This window comes from Lepidochelys olivacea (genome assembly GCF_965140295.1).
Source record: "Lepidochelys olivacea isolate rLepOli2 genome assembly, chromosome: 18".
Taxonomy (NCBI): Eukaryota; Metazoa; Chordata; order Testudines; family Cheloniidae; genus Lepidochelys; species Lepidochelys olivacea.
The window spans coordinates 25,634,139-25,650,458 of record NC_140428.1 but is presented as its reverse complement, the minus strand read 5'-3'; the positions used below and the strand labels follow the sequence as shown (position 1 = coordinate 25,650,458).

General features: G+C 45.6%; 1 protein-coding gene across 3 annotated transcripts in view; it reads right to left on the bottom strand.

Moving 5' to 3' along the window:
* The window catches only part of PLCH2 (phospholipase C eta 2), a 314,798-nt gene that overhangs the window by 65,635 nt on the left and 232,843 nt on the right, over window positions 1-16,320 (bottom strand). For all 3 annotated transcript variants that reach the window (XM_084651981.1, XM_084651979.1, XM_084651980.1), the window contains 2 exons: window positions 13,624-13,794; window positions 8,144-8,237 (listed from right to left, as the gene is read on the bottom strand). In XM_084651981.1, coding sequence (XP_084508107.1) covers window positions 8,144-8,237; window positions 13,624-13,794 — 265 coding nt within the window. The remainder of the gene's footprint in view (window positions 1-8,143; window positions 8,238-13,623; window positions 13,795-16,320) is intronic.

Sequence of the window (16,320 nt, the reverse complement as noted above, 5' to 3'; positions counted from 1 at the left end):
TAGCATTCCATCCAGGGCAGCGGATGCTTTCTCTTTGGCAAACTCACTATAAAGCTACAAACAGCTGATAATTGGTCTTAAATACCAGTTCAGACACAACATACAAGTCCTTAAACCTTCCATCGGCCTGTCTTAATATTCCTTTTACTTTTCAGTTGTGGCTTCTGTATCTTTTCAGCTCTCTGATGCTGCTTGGTCTAGCTATATCCTAATCTTCCCAACAGTGCTGCTGTTTGACTTTGTGTCTGTACTTGGGCTGTGACAGATTTGTCGCTGTAACCTTCGGAGTAACTAGTCCCTGAACGCATCTTTACATTCACCTTGAAAGTCTGTAGTTAAAAAAAAATAAAAACAAAAAAATCCAGACCCAGAATAGACAGAACTCAAAACTGTCACATGGCTAGAGTCTGATAATTAGTTCTGAGGATGTATTGTTAAAGGGAAAAGGTGTCTGGAATCTCTCCTGGTTGCCTTCTACATTGCCCTGGACTGCCTTCTGCAGCACAGAGGGCTGCAGTGTTTCTTTACTGCCTAGATTTGATGATTCAGGTTAATTTCATTAAACAGATGCTGGCCAAGGGTTGAGCAGATGGAAGCCTCTGGAGACCTTTGCTTATCAGTGAGATGAGTTTGGGGGACGGGAGTCTCGTTCCAGTCCCTTGGGGACATGACAAAGCCACACTTCTACTTGGCTCATTCAGAGGCCCCCCAGTCAGGAATTTGATATTGAGAGAACAGTGTTGCATGTCAGGAGTAAGGGTCATATGAGATTGTCTGGACCAAACCTTGCCCCCTTAACTTGGCAAATCTAGTGTGGGTTCACTCCACAAAGAAAGGCAGGATTTGAGGACCACTCTCTCAGGGGCTGCTGGCATCATGCTGTTCCTCAGGTGTTCCCTGCACCACAGTGTCCGGAGTATGAAGGTTTCTGGCTAGTTGAGCCATGATTACATAGCTGCACCGGCCATTCTCCTACATGCAGAGGGAGAGTAACAGCTGCAGGGGTTACTGTCATCCATGCAGACAGTCTCCGATGCCTGGCCACAGCCAGGGACAACGTGAAAGGATTCCTCTCTTTCCTCCAACTCCCATGAGAGCCTTCCTGAGAAAGCCTCAGCCCCCAACCTGTCTGGCATGGCTGTGCATTGGTTCTTGGTCTGCCCTTCTGCCTGGCTCCTGCAGAAGCCATACTTGAATCCCTGACTTTAACGGGCCACCACATTTCCACATATGTTATTGTCTGTATCTTTATCAAGCTTGCAGGTCGCTGAAATACTGTGGATTTGGCACCAGGCCGCTCATCAGCTGGACTAGGCACAGAGATGCTACCTGAAGAATTAGCTTCCCAAAGCGATGGAATTTTTGTTGATCATGCAGACTCCTTGCCTTGAAGGACACTGCACAATGATCCATCATGCCATCTTTTTGTACGTCCCTTTACAGACTTGGGGGAACACGGGGGGAAGAAGGGACTGGAGAAGTAGCTTTGGGACGCTGATTTTCTCCCATAGTTGAGAAACTGTTGCCTCACATCCCAGTACGTGCAGGACAGAGGATTAGTAAAAACCATAACTTCCATCCTAAGCGTCCCACAAATCCCTTTTGTTCAACTCCACTGAAATGCTGCATGTTCCCCATTTGCAACTGGGTCTTAACAGCTCTCCACAACAATGAAGACTTTATTCCCTGGAATCTCTGCTTTGCCATGAATCATTCCCCTGACATCTCTCTCACTAGTCCATAAGCAAAGTGGGGACTATAAGAAGATGCTGCTACCTCCTAAATGAATTAACACGCTCACTTGTTGGGGTTGGTCCTGCTTTGAGCAGGGGGTTGGACTAGATGACCTCCTGCGGTCTCTTCCAACCCTAATCTTCTATGATTCTAGTGAAACAATACATCAGTCCGTCACAGAGTAGAGGACTACCCAGGAAATGAAAACAGAAACAATCTGAATCAGCCTCCCAATACTGGCCTTCAAGCTGCAGAGAAAATTAACTTGGGGATAAATTGCTGCAAAAACATTTCCTTTATGATGGTTCTTGCTGGCTTCAAATTCTGACTTTGAGTGTTAATTAAACATGCTTATTAAACTGAGCTGTTAAACACAGGCTACAATGAGAACTTTGGTAGTTAAGTGCTGAATAATCCACCCTGAGACAGCTCTCCAAAGCCTCAACCTAGCCCTAGTGCAGTCCCTGCCTGGGTAGGCTCTGAACAAAAGCATGGCTCTTCAACACAGGCTTAACTTTAAGTAGTCAAGTAATCCCATGAGCAAGCACTAAGTGCTGTTAAGTTTTTACAATGGTGTGCAAAGCCAGGCAATCCTCCCTGCCTAGAAACCATGGGGGAAAAAAGAAAAAAGAAAAAAAAAACAAGTCAGACCAGACCAGAAGCAAACACTTGTGTAAAATTAAAAAAAGAGTGCAACACAGTCATTTTAGCTCAGACACCTCTTTGCTGGTAAAAACGAAGGCAACAAATGGGAAAAGCTCAATTTTTCAGATGTTTGTCTCCATAGGGATTTTATTTTTTCCTGCAAGGGAAATCCCTGTCTATGCCATCTTAGATGCCAAAAGTTTCACCTTCAGAACAAAAGTCTGCAAGTTCTCACAAAGACTTGCAAAAATGTAATAACACTCCTAGTAGAGACTGTCAGTTGTATTCAGCTGTGTCCTCCCTTTCCATACAATTCTATCGGACGTAGCATGAAGGTTCAAAAACTAAAGTTAGGTCACGCTACTCTTATGGAAGAGTTCTATAGGATGTAATGGAGAACAGTAACCATTTTATAGGCTTTCCAGCCATCCCGTAGACCAGTGGTACCCAAACATTTCCTGTCACTCCCCTCCCTTACCAGTAATAGAATCAGTCCATGTCCCCTTCTGTTACTGCACAGTTGGCTCAGAGGAGTTTCAGCTGAAGGCAGAGCTGGGGGCAGAACTGGGGATGGGGGAGGAACTGGACTGGGGGCAGAGAGAAGCTGAGGCTGAGAGAAGAGCTTGGCGGTGCTCCCTCCCTGCCCCCCATGGGGGCTGGCCCGGGGCCCGATGCATCCGCCCAAAACATTCTTCAGTGCTCCCCCCAGGGGACCACTGCTACAGAATGTAACAGAGAATTCTGTTCCTGCAACAGAAAATTCAAATACCACCTACAGAAAAGGTTCTCATTATCTATTAACATTCTATATGTGAAAGTAATTTCTGTGGAACCCAATTGGTTTAATTCCTATTAAACATAACAGGAACTTTTCCATAAGAGTAACTGGTTTAATACATGTTGAAAGAAAAACAATTGTTCACTAATTATTATTGTATTTAATTGCTCAGTTGTGGATCTATGCAGATAAACTGACACCTGATCTTCATTGATTAAATCATTATTTGCTTGATTTGCATTCATACCACTTAGATTTTTCTTTAAAAACAACATCTTTGCAAGAACTGCAAAAATACCAACGAACTACATAGGCAAGTCACACTGCTATCTCAAGACTATCTCAGTAGAGGGGAGCATAATGTTTGCACTGTAGCATTTTCTCTTTCCATCAAACATGTCTCAAACAGAAATAAGCAATCAGGCCCAATAATAGCACTAGCCACCCCACTTCCACCAACTATTGATAACAAGATTTCACCCTATTTGATGGCCTGTGTTGAATGCAATGTAGCAGGGAGTCACTTTCAAATCAGCAGGCTCATAACTCCTGTAGCCAACACTAAGACACGGCAGCTTTAGGCCAGCTTGCAAGAGAATTGAACATATCATGATCAGAACACCTCCTCCAGCAAACCATTACCATAGTTTGCGTAAAAGCAAGAGGCTACCCAAGTAAGATCAGCTAGGATGAAAAATCAATAGGATGTATTGCACACTAGCAAAAATAGTACCAGCTGCTTGCAGCAAATTAATCATTCCCTCATTCTGGATGATAGATTTGACTGCTGAAGGAGCGGTTCTGTGTATCGCTAATTGGGCCCCCTGTGAACTGGCCCTGGTGCTTGTTTCATGCACTTGCTGAAGTTTAATGCTGAAACTGCTGTAATTAGCTAACACTAACTGTGTCCGTCAGCTCTAGAATGAAGAAAAATGAATGCCTCGGGATGCTGTCAGCAGTGTGAAACGAAGACCTCGAGAGCTTGACTCCATTCTCAGGAAAGCCTCCTGTCACACAAGGTGCTTTATTTTGCTCAGCAGCAAACCATGATCCTATTAAAATTATCCAGTTCCTACTAGTCAGGTGCCACATGACAAGAAGCCACCAACTACAGAGGACATAAATTAGATCCCTACTTGGCAATCTCAACAGATCACCAGGAGAGAATGGGCCCTCCAAGTCATTGGCAGGGAACTTGCACTGCATTGCGTGTGTCCATACTGGTTCCGAGGAAAAACAGAGGACTTCTGTCTTCAGCACTATTACAGTCCAGTCTCTCTAGCTAGCCCTCTTCCAGCTAGCCTTTATAGAGGGCAAGAGAGACCTAAAGTCTAGAGAACACAAAGCCATGAAAAGAACAACTCTATACTAGATTACATAAATGAAGCAGCAGCATTCTGAAGTCTAAGGAGGTTATAAGATTACACAACCCCCTGTGTGAATTAAAAAAAAAACATTTAGAGGACATGGGGCTAGCTAGACGTGCCAGAGTGGACAGCCCTGAAGAATGAACTCCCTGAAAGAATGAAGAATCCCTGAGAAGATGCCAATTTAAAAAAGGTAATGGAGTAAGAGGGAGAATGCTTGGGAAACAGCCCTACACAGCCCCCCTCAGACACTATCTGAGCAAAACAGAGGGGCTTTGTCCCTCTCCATCCTGTCTTCATCCTAATGAAAAATAACTCCTGGAGCTCACTCATTAGTCTCAGGTCTGGCTATTGTCCATCCTCAGCAAAATCTAGTAATCTATAAAGTGTGTTCTCAATCCCTCCTCCCCAAATATATTAGCTATTTGATTAGGCATTCAGGCTCTCAAAATCAAGTCCTGGGATAAGATATGGGTAAATGAGATGTGTAGACCAGCAGAAAGAATTGCAATAATTGCAATGCCTGCAAACAAAAGTCCTGGATATACATAACTTGTCAGTCTTCTGCACATTTCAAAACAGGGACAGGTGTATTTCCTAGATAGGCAGCCCAGACAAGACATTTACCAGACTTTCTCTCTCTCTCTCTCAGCAGTTTTTGGCAGACCAAAAGCTTGGACAATACCAGGTAGGATCTTAGAACTGCAACCAATTATCAATAAAAAGTTGCGGAGAAATAGAGCATGTTTCATCATAAACTCAGTCAACTACCCCAAGCACTTGTTTTATATTTTCAAACCACAATAATAAAGAGCAATGCTCTGTGCTTCTGTAGCGCCAGGATCTCAAAGTGCTTCATAAAAGATTAGCGAAGTGAAGCTTTACAGCCTCCTGGGAAGAATGGAGGTCAGAGTTATTATTACTCCCATTTGCAGGTGGGAAAACTGACAGAGACTAATCTAAACCCAAGGGTATATAGGGCATCTGGCACAGAGCTAAGAGCAGTGACGAGCTGCCAAAATCTTAACAACCAGTTCCCTCCTCACCCCACGAGGGGGTCGTTGCCCACCCCCACTCCCCTGGGACTCCTGCCCCATCCAACCCCCCACGTTCCTTGATGCCCCCTCCATGACCCCTGCCCCATCCACCCCCTCCCCTGTCCCCTGACTTCCCCCAGAACTGGGCAGGAGGGTCTCGTGGGCCACTGTAGTGGGTGCCCACCCCACCCCTAAGAGCCAGATGGACCTACTGGAGGGCGAGGTGGGGAGTCCCGGCAGTGCTTACCTGGGGCAGCTCACAGGAAGCATCCGGCAGGTCCCTCTGGCTTCTAGGGGTGGGAGAGCGTAGCTAGGCGGGGAGCAGGGGGAGCGACCGCTCCCCCCACTGATCCCATCAAAAGTGGCGCCTTAGGCACCGGCTCCCTGGGTGCTCCGGGGCTGGAACACCCAGGGGGAAATTTGGTGGGTGCAGAGCAAATAAGTTGTTCAGCGGGAAGCCTGGGAGGGCTGAGAAGCAGGCAGCGGCTTCCCGCTCGGGCCGAGGGTGGCGGAGGTGAGCTGGGGCGGGGAGTGGTTCCCCTGAGCCCCCCCGGTTACATGCTGCGGCGTGGGCAGCCTTCCTCGCGTCCCCCCGCCCCAGCTCACCTCCACCTCCCTGGGCCTGAGTGCGAAGCCGCCGCCGGCTTCTCAGCCCACCCCGGCTTCCCGTGCCAACAGCTGATTTGCGGGAAGCCGGGGGGGGGGGTCGGAGAAGCAGAGCGGGGCAGCGCATTCAGGGGAGGAGGCAGAGCAAAGGTGGGCTGGGGGTAGGGCGGGGAGCTGCCGGTGGGTGCTCTGCACCCACCAAATTTTCCCCTTGGAAAATGGAGTCGGTACCTAAGGCGCCACTTTTGGCCGGTTAAATTTAGAAGCCTTTTTAGGCCCGGTTGTCCCTCGTGGAATTTAACAGCCGGTTCTAGCGAACCAGCTCCAGCTCACCACTGGCTAAGAGTAGACACCAAGTCTGCCTCCCTATTTTGTGCCTTAAGCACAAGAGCATCTTTTCCATCCATAAGAAACTGTATATATAAAAAGTAAGAAAGAAATCATATGGAGTCCCTCTGCAATAACTTCTCAAATGAGGACCAAGCTACTGGCTCCTGTGCTAGACTTCCATTTCATGGTAGAGTAACACCTGTGCTCCAGAATCTCTCACAGCAGCACAACCAGCCGTGAGTAACGTAGTTCTGTGCCTCTTGTCAAGGTGACCCCACAGTCTATGCTTTGCCTGTTAGGGGTAAGTACTGTTGCTCATAGGCTTGACTTCTTCATAAGCAATGCTTATAGACCCTAACAGGCAATCCAATGTCGCTAATATCTGTGCAATCTGTCTTCAGAGCCCAGGAGTGAGCAGTAACTCCCATGCACTTTGAATTTAAGGGTAAGAAGGAAGAGAAGTTGTGTTAAAACATAATGAGAGTAAAGTCAGATGTTCTCTCTCACTCAGACAACCTGGGTTCATTGCAGGAATTACTCTGTTATGCAGGAGGTCAGATGAGATGATCACAATAATCCCTTCTTGTCTAACATGTCTAAGTCTCAGGTAAGATCAGGCTAATGTCCAATCACAAGGCAGCCAAGCTGATGGACCCAATTCTCTGTTCTCACACTCAGGTGAAGTGGGCGTAAAGCACAACACATCCCGAATGGAGTGTTTTACCTGCCGTAAAGGGAAAGGGCAACAGCGATTTCAGTCCCCAGAGCAGGAGAGACCTGAATCCATTATATAGGAACCATCCTTCACCAACGACAAAGAGGCGACTCCAGGTATTGGAAACTACCCCATTCATCTGGGTTGAAGAACAGACTGTACCAATTTATACTTGGCCATTCTGCATTAGTTCAACACAGCCACAGATGTGCATATTACGGCTTTTTTTTTTGAAACATAGCTCAAGACACTTCCCACCCAATCTATTGCCAAACAATATTTCCAGGGCCTGACTAGCACTCCTTGTTTGCTTTTGAAGTTGATGGGACCACCGTGGATAAAGGGGCCACTGTACTGAGTAAGGGATTCAGAATCAGCCCTAAAGCAACCTGTACCACCTGGCCACCATTGAAGTCTTGTTCAGTGCAGCACCTGGTGTTCAGTGAGAGCCCATCAGCACCGGACCTGCTGAGAGTGTGCTTCTTGGGGCAACATTATTTACCACCCCCATTGTAAATTTCGACACATGCTCAGAACACTGGTTTTATTAACACTCTAACATTTGTTGTTCTTTGGGGGGTGAGGGGGATTAACACTTTGTCTGGGATTGTCACAGATGCCTAGGGGAGTTAAGTGCCAAATTCCATTGCATTTCAGTAGGACCTGGGGAGAGACTTTCAAAGGCATAAATGACAGACAGGCATCCAACCTCCATTGACTTGCAATGACAGGAGCCTCATCCCTCCGGGTGTCTAACTCCCTTAGGCTCCTTTGAAAATCCCAGCCCACGTCAACAACATTAACGGAAAAGCACAGACAAAGCATCCCCTATGCAAGGTGACACCATACAGTACTCAAACAAGTGTCAAATTCGAACTAGCATTTACCGTCCATTGGGCATTTTCCAGAACAGCAGCAAAAACCAACTTACCGTCTATTCCCAGAGCCCGCTGCTTCTTGTTCTCCAGACACGGTTCAAACTGATTGATAATTTGCAGGCAGTACTCCTTGGTCACATTAGTCATCTAGAAAGGAAACAAAACATGAAGTGGAGAACATCTCGTTAACTAAATAATCATCCACTGCTCCCCTAGTTCTCTTCTCTCTGTGTAGTATGAGAACTGGCTGTATTTTCTGCACTAGTACTAGGATTTTTACACTGTTCACTAAAATTCCCACTCCTGCCACTCAGTGTCAGGTCAGATAAGAATCAGGCTGCTTAGTGAAAAGTTAGTCCCATTGGCAGCTGCCTGATAGCACACAATAAAACACAGAGCCCGATTTCTGCTTTGTAGGTCAATTTTGTTTAGTGTTTTTAAGCCCACAGGGCAACTAAACAGCACGTGTTTTGCTATGGCCCAATAGGGTCTTTTGGCTGCAGGATTAATTTGTGTTGTCAAAAGGTTTTTACTTTAGAGGCATGCAACAAAACAGAACTCCAGGAGCCAGTGGAGAGAAGAATGAATTATAATAAATTGGCCAGGTATCAGAAGGTCAGGAGATTATTGGAAGCATTTCTAGTGCATCCGTTACTTTGATCTATGGTAGGATTTCATTCTGGTCCTCAAGATGTGTGCACAGAGAAAATTCTGCATGTTCTGAGACATTGACAATTGAAAGTTAGGCCATTTATGGTTAGCTCCATTTATGTTTAAAAAGGAACCATATAGCCCTGCATTATGTAAACAGAACTGGATGACCAATTATTTACTACATCTGTCATCAGCAGTGCTACAAATCAGGATCAAGGCTTCACTGTGTGAGGTGCTGTGCACACACACGACCATATGGTGCCTGTCCCAAAGAGTGGCGCAGATTAAAAAGCCAAGCAGAATCTTTCAAAAATACACACGTAAAACCAAAGTAAAGCATAAAGCGGGACGAGGAGTTAACATCTCATGACAGATGCCTGGAGCAGGGCGTTCTCCATCTAGCCACAGAAGACCTACAGCATGGCAGTGGCCATGCAAGCTTCTCTGGAAGTGCACAAACAGAACTGTATCCTGCCCAGGAGGAACCACTTGCAAGGGGACTTCAGAGTGCATGGACCGTTCCGTCCTTGCCCTCTCTGCTGAGTCTGCCAACAAAGGGACTAATTATGGTGGTGGGTTGGGCAAGGTGGACCCATGCCCAAAGGGTCAGCAGTTTTGACACTGGACTGGAGCCTTCTTGTGGGGAGGTTCAAAACACAACAGATTAAGGAGCATGAAAAAAGCATTCTCCTTCCACTGAATGTCCTGGCTTGGCTGGGCTGGGCTGAGACACAAAAGCCCAGAAGTCTCCCTACCAAAACACCTTTCTTGCAGCATTTACATTTTGGCCATGACCAGCAAAGGCAGGATCTCATAAGAAAATTGGTTTTCATGAGATTTCTCGTCCCAATCCCACAACAAGGCCTTTCCCTGCTGCTAGCTCAGCACTGCTGTTGCATGCTTTTGTTCTGTTTTTGACAAGGCTCAAACCTACAGCAGCAACACCTGCTCGTTCTAGACATATTGCATTAGAGAGGGCAGCACTATCTGTGGGAGGAAAGCTGGAGAGCTTTTAGTGCTCAGTGCCAGCGATTAGCTGAACTGATTGAGTCCTATGGCTGAAGTTAATTTTTTTCTCTCAGCATGAAGAGGATCAATAGGCCCAGGGAAACAGACACACTGCATAACTCGTTTAAAGAGACAATAGGCACAAAGGGATGGGTGTTCATTTATTTAATTAGCGGATGACTCATGAGACTCTATCAGAGCATGAAAAGCAGAAGCACATGGACAGAGATAGCCCAGCCTAGGAGTTTTCGTGCTGACTTCGCCATTGCTGTCCATGGTAGTTTTTCTTTCCCACCCCATCTACTTCTACAATTCTGGTGAGAAAAAAAAAGTCCTGGCTGAGCTATTATTTTGCTGCCTCCCTAAAACCAGGAATGCCCTGCCTCATCCTGACAGAGGAGCCTCGAGGGCAGAAGTAGAGGAGAGAAGGGGTTTTATATCGGGTGGGGTGGGGTGGGGCCAATGGGCAGTTGAAATGCTCCCTTTCTCCTGAGGATGTTAAAGTGGAGCGAGAGAAACAAAACAATTTCACTAAATTCTCAGACTTAATGAAATCTTGAAAAAAAAATTCCACTGGAATCCCTCTCTCCTCTATGAAAACAAATACTCTAAACTGCAGGGCTCTCTGGTTGGATTTTACCTTAACTTCATAGCTCCTGTCTTCCTCTGGGGCCATACTGACCCTTCAGCTTCTGGCATCCGCCTTCCCTCTCCCCTTTTATTTAAGCATTGCAATGTGGTCTTTTATTACATGTTCCTTCGGTCACATTTATAGTGGGCTGGTTTCCCTGTCCCCATTGCTAGTGGCACTCTAGCTTACTAAATCGCTCCTCCATTACCAGCCAACTTAAAATAACCACCAGCCTCTTCACTGCAATGGGCTTTAACTTTCCCAGAACAGACCAGCCAACAACCTTGCAGTCCAAAAGGTTTAGACAGCTATGCATCAGAAGCCACTCAAAACCTGATAAGAGGAACAACTGGTAAGGTATAGGTACAGTATAGTACAGGTACAGTAAAGCACATTCACACTAAGCAACAGATGAATGGGTCACAAAATCTGGTTAACTGGCACTTCTGGCAAGGTCTACCAGCTATTTGCAGCCGTCCTCGGTACATACCAGTGTTTGCTGGCATAGAAGCCCTAATATGTGGCAGCCTTTGTTCCATTCCTATGGCTGCCGAGAGGGGTGATATTAACATTTGTATTTTTCATCATTCATGGCTTATTTTAAAACGATCAGCCCACTGAAGCCACCAATAACCAAGATGATCACGTAGCTGGCAGTTGGCTGTTCCCACCAAGGTGGGTATAGTTGAGATTTGATGCAGAAGATGGAATAGATCAATGCATTTGTATAAGCATGTGTACGTACGTGTGCAGAGAGGAAGCTACTTAGCTTTAGCCATGAGAAAATAAAAGCACGGTACACCTCTATTTATTTCCTTTTCACAAAAGCCTACAGGAGCTGTCAGGAAAGGGAGCCAACATCTTTAATCTGCAGCACTGGTTGATGGATAAAAGTGACTAGAATGCATAAAGAATGCAAACCTTCCTGTTTAGCCCTCGCCTACAAGGAGCAAATCATTAATTCCACTGTACATAGCAGCTATTGCAACAGGGTGCACGGAGATTAGTTTGCTGCTATTTAACTGATAGCCCATTGATAACTATGGCAAGGGCATCGAGGTAAAATTCAATATTTGACTAGTAAAGCTTATAAACCCAGGAGTTAAAGTCTCTGAAGACATATGAAAGGTCTGATTTTATGAACAGCGTTAGGTGTAACGCTTGCCATTAGGTATTGGCTTCTACTAGAGAATCACCTGTTCTGTTGGATCATAAACTCTTCATCTCTTTCAAATCAGATGAACTGACAGAACATTGTGTGGCTTGTAAAACCCACTAGAGTGGCAAGAGAAGGACCAAACAGTTAGTCCTTTCTATCTCCAAAGGGCTATCCAAGCCAGCAGTGAATCCTCTCAATAAGCCTGGGAAAGATGGCCACCCTCCAGTAAGCAAATCACTTCATTACTCTACCCACAAGGCCATGCAGCAAGACAGAGACAGAGGCAAAAACATCACCACTGGATCAGGTTGCCTCATACTGGGAAGGTGATAACTGGAGAGGTGTTAACAATTGAATGGTCCCTTGAAATGTGTATTAACTACTTATGCTAAACAATCTGTTCCATCTTTTATTTAGCTGTGACACTCAGGGTATCTTTTCCAGACCTGAAGAAGAGCTCTGTGAAAGCCTGTCTCTCTCACCAACAGATGTTGGCCCAGTAAAAGATATTACCTCCCACTCCCATCTCTCATACTGGAAAGAGTCAAATGTCTCCATCTAGCCACATGTCTGCAGGATTTTTCTAAAGGAAAAGTAAGGGGAAGGAGGGAAGCTACAGCAGAATGATCTGCATTAGGGAGATAGGGAGGGAATAAGGAGATTCCAGGAAACATCCACACCAGGCCTGAAGTGGTATCAGTGGCTTTTGTCTAAGTCACCCAATTGTCTGAGTGCCCCACATGCCCCGTGATTGGAGTGGCCAGACGTAGGTAGCTACTAAACTTTTCAATTACACCTCGGAAATGCTCTCTACTTGAAACAAATGTAAAAATTCATCCCACCCACAGAATTAAAACATGGCCGATTTAGAACCCAGGGGGCTGGTCAGAAACCTTACAGTCATGCTTAGTTATAAAGCTAGCCATGTATCTTTCCAGTAATAAGTGTCTAGTAGAGTAAAAACCATCGTGAACCAAGCTCGTGAGGCAGGGCCCATCAAAGCAGCTGGTAGGTGTGATACTGCAAAACATGTTCCTACAGTGACAATTGTTTGTTCAACCATATTACAGTCTGTAGCGTGAAACTAAATCTTTATTCAAAAAGTCACTGAAAATGGGAAAGGTGAATTCAGTGGTCTGAGGTGGACACGGATGCATTTTTCTAGGCCATATGGAGTTTGGCCTGATCAGAAGGCTCTGGCTTTGGGAGACTAATAACTGCAACAGAAGGGGTACCTTGGGATACATTTTCAGACATATGAATGGCATGTTTGTATAGTACCTGCCCATCTCCTGCCTGCTTCTGGCCAGTTCTGTTTGTCCTTCTCTTTTACAAGCATGAAATTAACATAAACCAGTATTAGGAAGAGGCCTTGAATCAAACATATGGCAAACATTAACTCTTTCTTGGATTATTCCCTCTGTCACCAAGAGTCATGCCCACGCTCTGCTGTGCGCAATTAAAGCACTCAGTTATTACTGCTTTAAAAAATTAAATTAAAAAAGCTGTCCAGTGCATACAGAGTACGCTATGTACAATGACATCCAATTTTGATATTAGGTGGGGCGTGCAAATTATGATCATTAAGAAATCAACATACCAGGTGAGATCCACAGGAGTAAAACACAATCCATCTTCCATGCTAAATTAGATGGTTAGCCCATCTTTGCTCTCCCAGTTTATGGAGAGTATTAATTTCTCCAATGTTCCCTAAATGAGCAGGCCGATTATTCAAACCTGCCAAGGGTGCTGCATATAAAGAGAAAAAGAGGTAGCACTAGCTTATCAGAATCTCTTTCCATTTTAAGACATCAAAACCAAGAACTCAGCTGGGATAAATAACATCGAGTGGCAATAGGCTTGAAGTTTCTGTGCACAGGTTTGGACATGCTCTGCAGGTGACCTTGTTATCACATAAAATGTCAAGGTTTGATAGGGTTTCTGTCCACTTTGGGAAGAAGCCACGAGCGAACCATTAAAAGGTCACCTTTAAGTGGAAGGTTGGAACATTGTAGCTTTCTAAGGGAGAGATACCAGGGTTCTGCACCCAAGCTACACTTCTCTCCCCAGTGCCCACCTACCTTTTGCTCAATCTCAAGGAAGCGCTTCAGGTCATCTGCATCTAGATAGTCCTTGTGGTTGCTGTAGGTGAGCATAAGCAGGTACAGATCACGCCGCGTCGACATCATCTTGTAGAAGGCGCAGAACTCGTCGAAGCCCAGCGTGCCCTGGTTATCGTCCGTATCAGCCTCCTGCGATACGCAACAGCAAGGTGCCGTTAAAGGTGCCCCGGTTCCCAGCAAGATCATTACAATGGAGGGAATTGAAAAAGAAACCAAAACTAAAACCAAAATACACAAACCCTTGTGTTTCACAAGAAAGTCATTTTTAACCTGAATGCAGTCTCGCCTAGCAACACACTGCTCAGGAAGATTTGGCTCACCAGGCTGAAACTGGTATCATGAATGGCTTGCAACCCCCCCACCCCCACCCCTTTTAACCTTCCCAAACATCTGCATTTTAATGCAGGCTTCCAGAGCTCACTTTCCCAGAGGCAGCAGTCTTCACTAGGTCCCCCACATTGGGAGGGTTCTCCCATCTATGGCAATGAGGCAGGGCACTATGCAATTGAGTACTGGGGAGAGGACATGCAGGTGTCCAGGAAAAAGGGGACACTTGTGGTGTCTTGGGAAGGTCACTAGAAACAACACCATCCTGCCAAGAAGCCCATGGCTCAGGAGCACGCCTGTGAATTCCTAGGGCAGAGACACATACACACGTTAATTTAATAGGGTCCTACGGAGGAAATAAAGCAGCAGCAAAATACACTGCCCTCGGGCACCCAGCCTAATAAGTTTACACATCTCAGCAGTTCTCCACTCTTTGACCAATTGCACCAGCCTACCCGGCACAAAACCTTCCATTTGATCACTGCTGAAATGGGGCTGCTCCAGACCAGTCTCGTGAGTGTCAGGGCACCAGTGGGGCCCAACACAGAAGCTTATCGTTGATCCTTAGAGCACCGCCAATTGCGTGCATGTCCGTGACTGGAGGCCACTGAGATACATACCATATAAAGGTCCCAGCAGAGTTCCTGCACCCATCGTGCTAGGTGTCGTACAAACACATGATACTAGAGACCTTCCCTGCCCAGGCAGCTTACAATCTAAACAGGACAGACAAATGATGGAACAGCAAATATTTCCCCCATTTTACTGAAGGAAAATAAGGCACCATAAAGTATACCGTAGAGCTGAGGATAGACCCCAGATCCTCAGCCTCTCAGGCCAGTGCCTTAACCACAAGGCCATACTTCTTCTGTATAGCTATAGGATTCAGTGAGCCACACACCCCATCTCCAGAGATGTTGTACATTCATTCAGCATGTTTCTCCCTTGGCACACTTTGTGAAAACGCTAATTAAAAAAAACATTATTCATCAATTAGAAATACATGGAGATACAGGAGTGTGAAAATATCCCTTGAAGCAAAGTAGCCATAAAAAAAAAAATCCCAAACAAACCACACCACAGAAAATGAGCCAATTCTCCCCATTACATTGTCCCTAATTATCCTCTGATGAAATAATTCTCAACCTATTTACCGCATCCAATACTACCTGTATAGCCCTGAGGATGTCACATGGGCAGCAGCTGCGTGCTGATTGGCCCTCAAGCGGCCCACGGGCCACATGTTGAGAATCATTGCTCTGATGTTTCAAATGGGAGAAGCACTTTTTCCCCTTTGCAACCCATCAACAACAGGATTCTTCACAGGATTTTAAAGCTGGATGAAGTGCAAATATAGTCCCATGTCAGCAAATGCCAAGATATCAGAGCCTGTTGGAATTCAGCTTTGACAATACCAAAATAACCACACATCAGTTTGGATTAGCAATTTCACATTGTATCTTAACTGCATTGCCAGTTTATCAAGAGTTGGTTTACACCTATAACTGCTTTGAGTACAAAAATCTGATTCCATTTTCACTCTGCCACCACGCAGGCCTCACGCTCCATTAGTGCTAATGACACAGAACTCCTGTGCAATAATGCTTTCTGATGTCCTCTGGAATATAGATCAGCTCCTATTTCCGTTACCCATAAGTCTCAAGGAGTACTGTGACTCTTGGTCCTCTCCTTCACTTCAGTCCTCTTGCTCTCTATTAAAGGGAGCCCCTGCTTTTTGGACTAACATATCCTAAAATTAGAGGGGAGCATGACAGGAGAAGTGTGGAGAATTACAGACGGACAAGAGGTTTGGCATTTGGATTGCCATTCACGATGCACCTCTAGCGTGCCTTTCATCCAGCAGTCTCAAAAGCCCGTTACAGGCATTGAGCCTCACAAGAACATGTGAAGTAAATACATTACAGCCAGTGATTCTACAGACGGGTGAAGTGAGCCCCAGGGATGCCTATGCAGTCAGTGGAACCGCCATGATCAGAACCAAACAAAACCCAGCTCCGTGCCCTAGGCAAGAGTCTCAATGATTTTTCTATTGATTGGGGGTGTGTGTGGTGGGGGAGCAATTTGTATGAGATCTGATTTTTAAAGGGTAACTTTTTTTTGGTAGACAAAACATGCAATGGCAAAAATTGCACCTGTATTTTTGAAATGCACAACGTACAAAGTCCAACCATGCAGGGGCTATGCACCTGATTTGTGACTGCAGCTAGGTATCTGTCAATTAAAGAACTCAGATTTCTACCCACAACAAGCTGCAAGCCTAAAGAAAGCACAGGCAGAAATTCTACAGATGTGTATTGTACCACTATT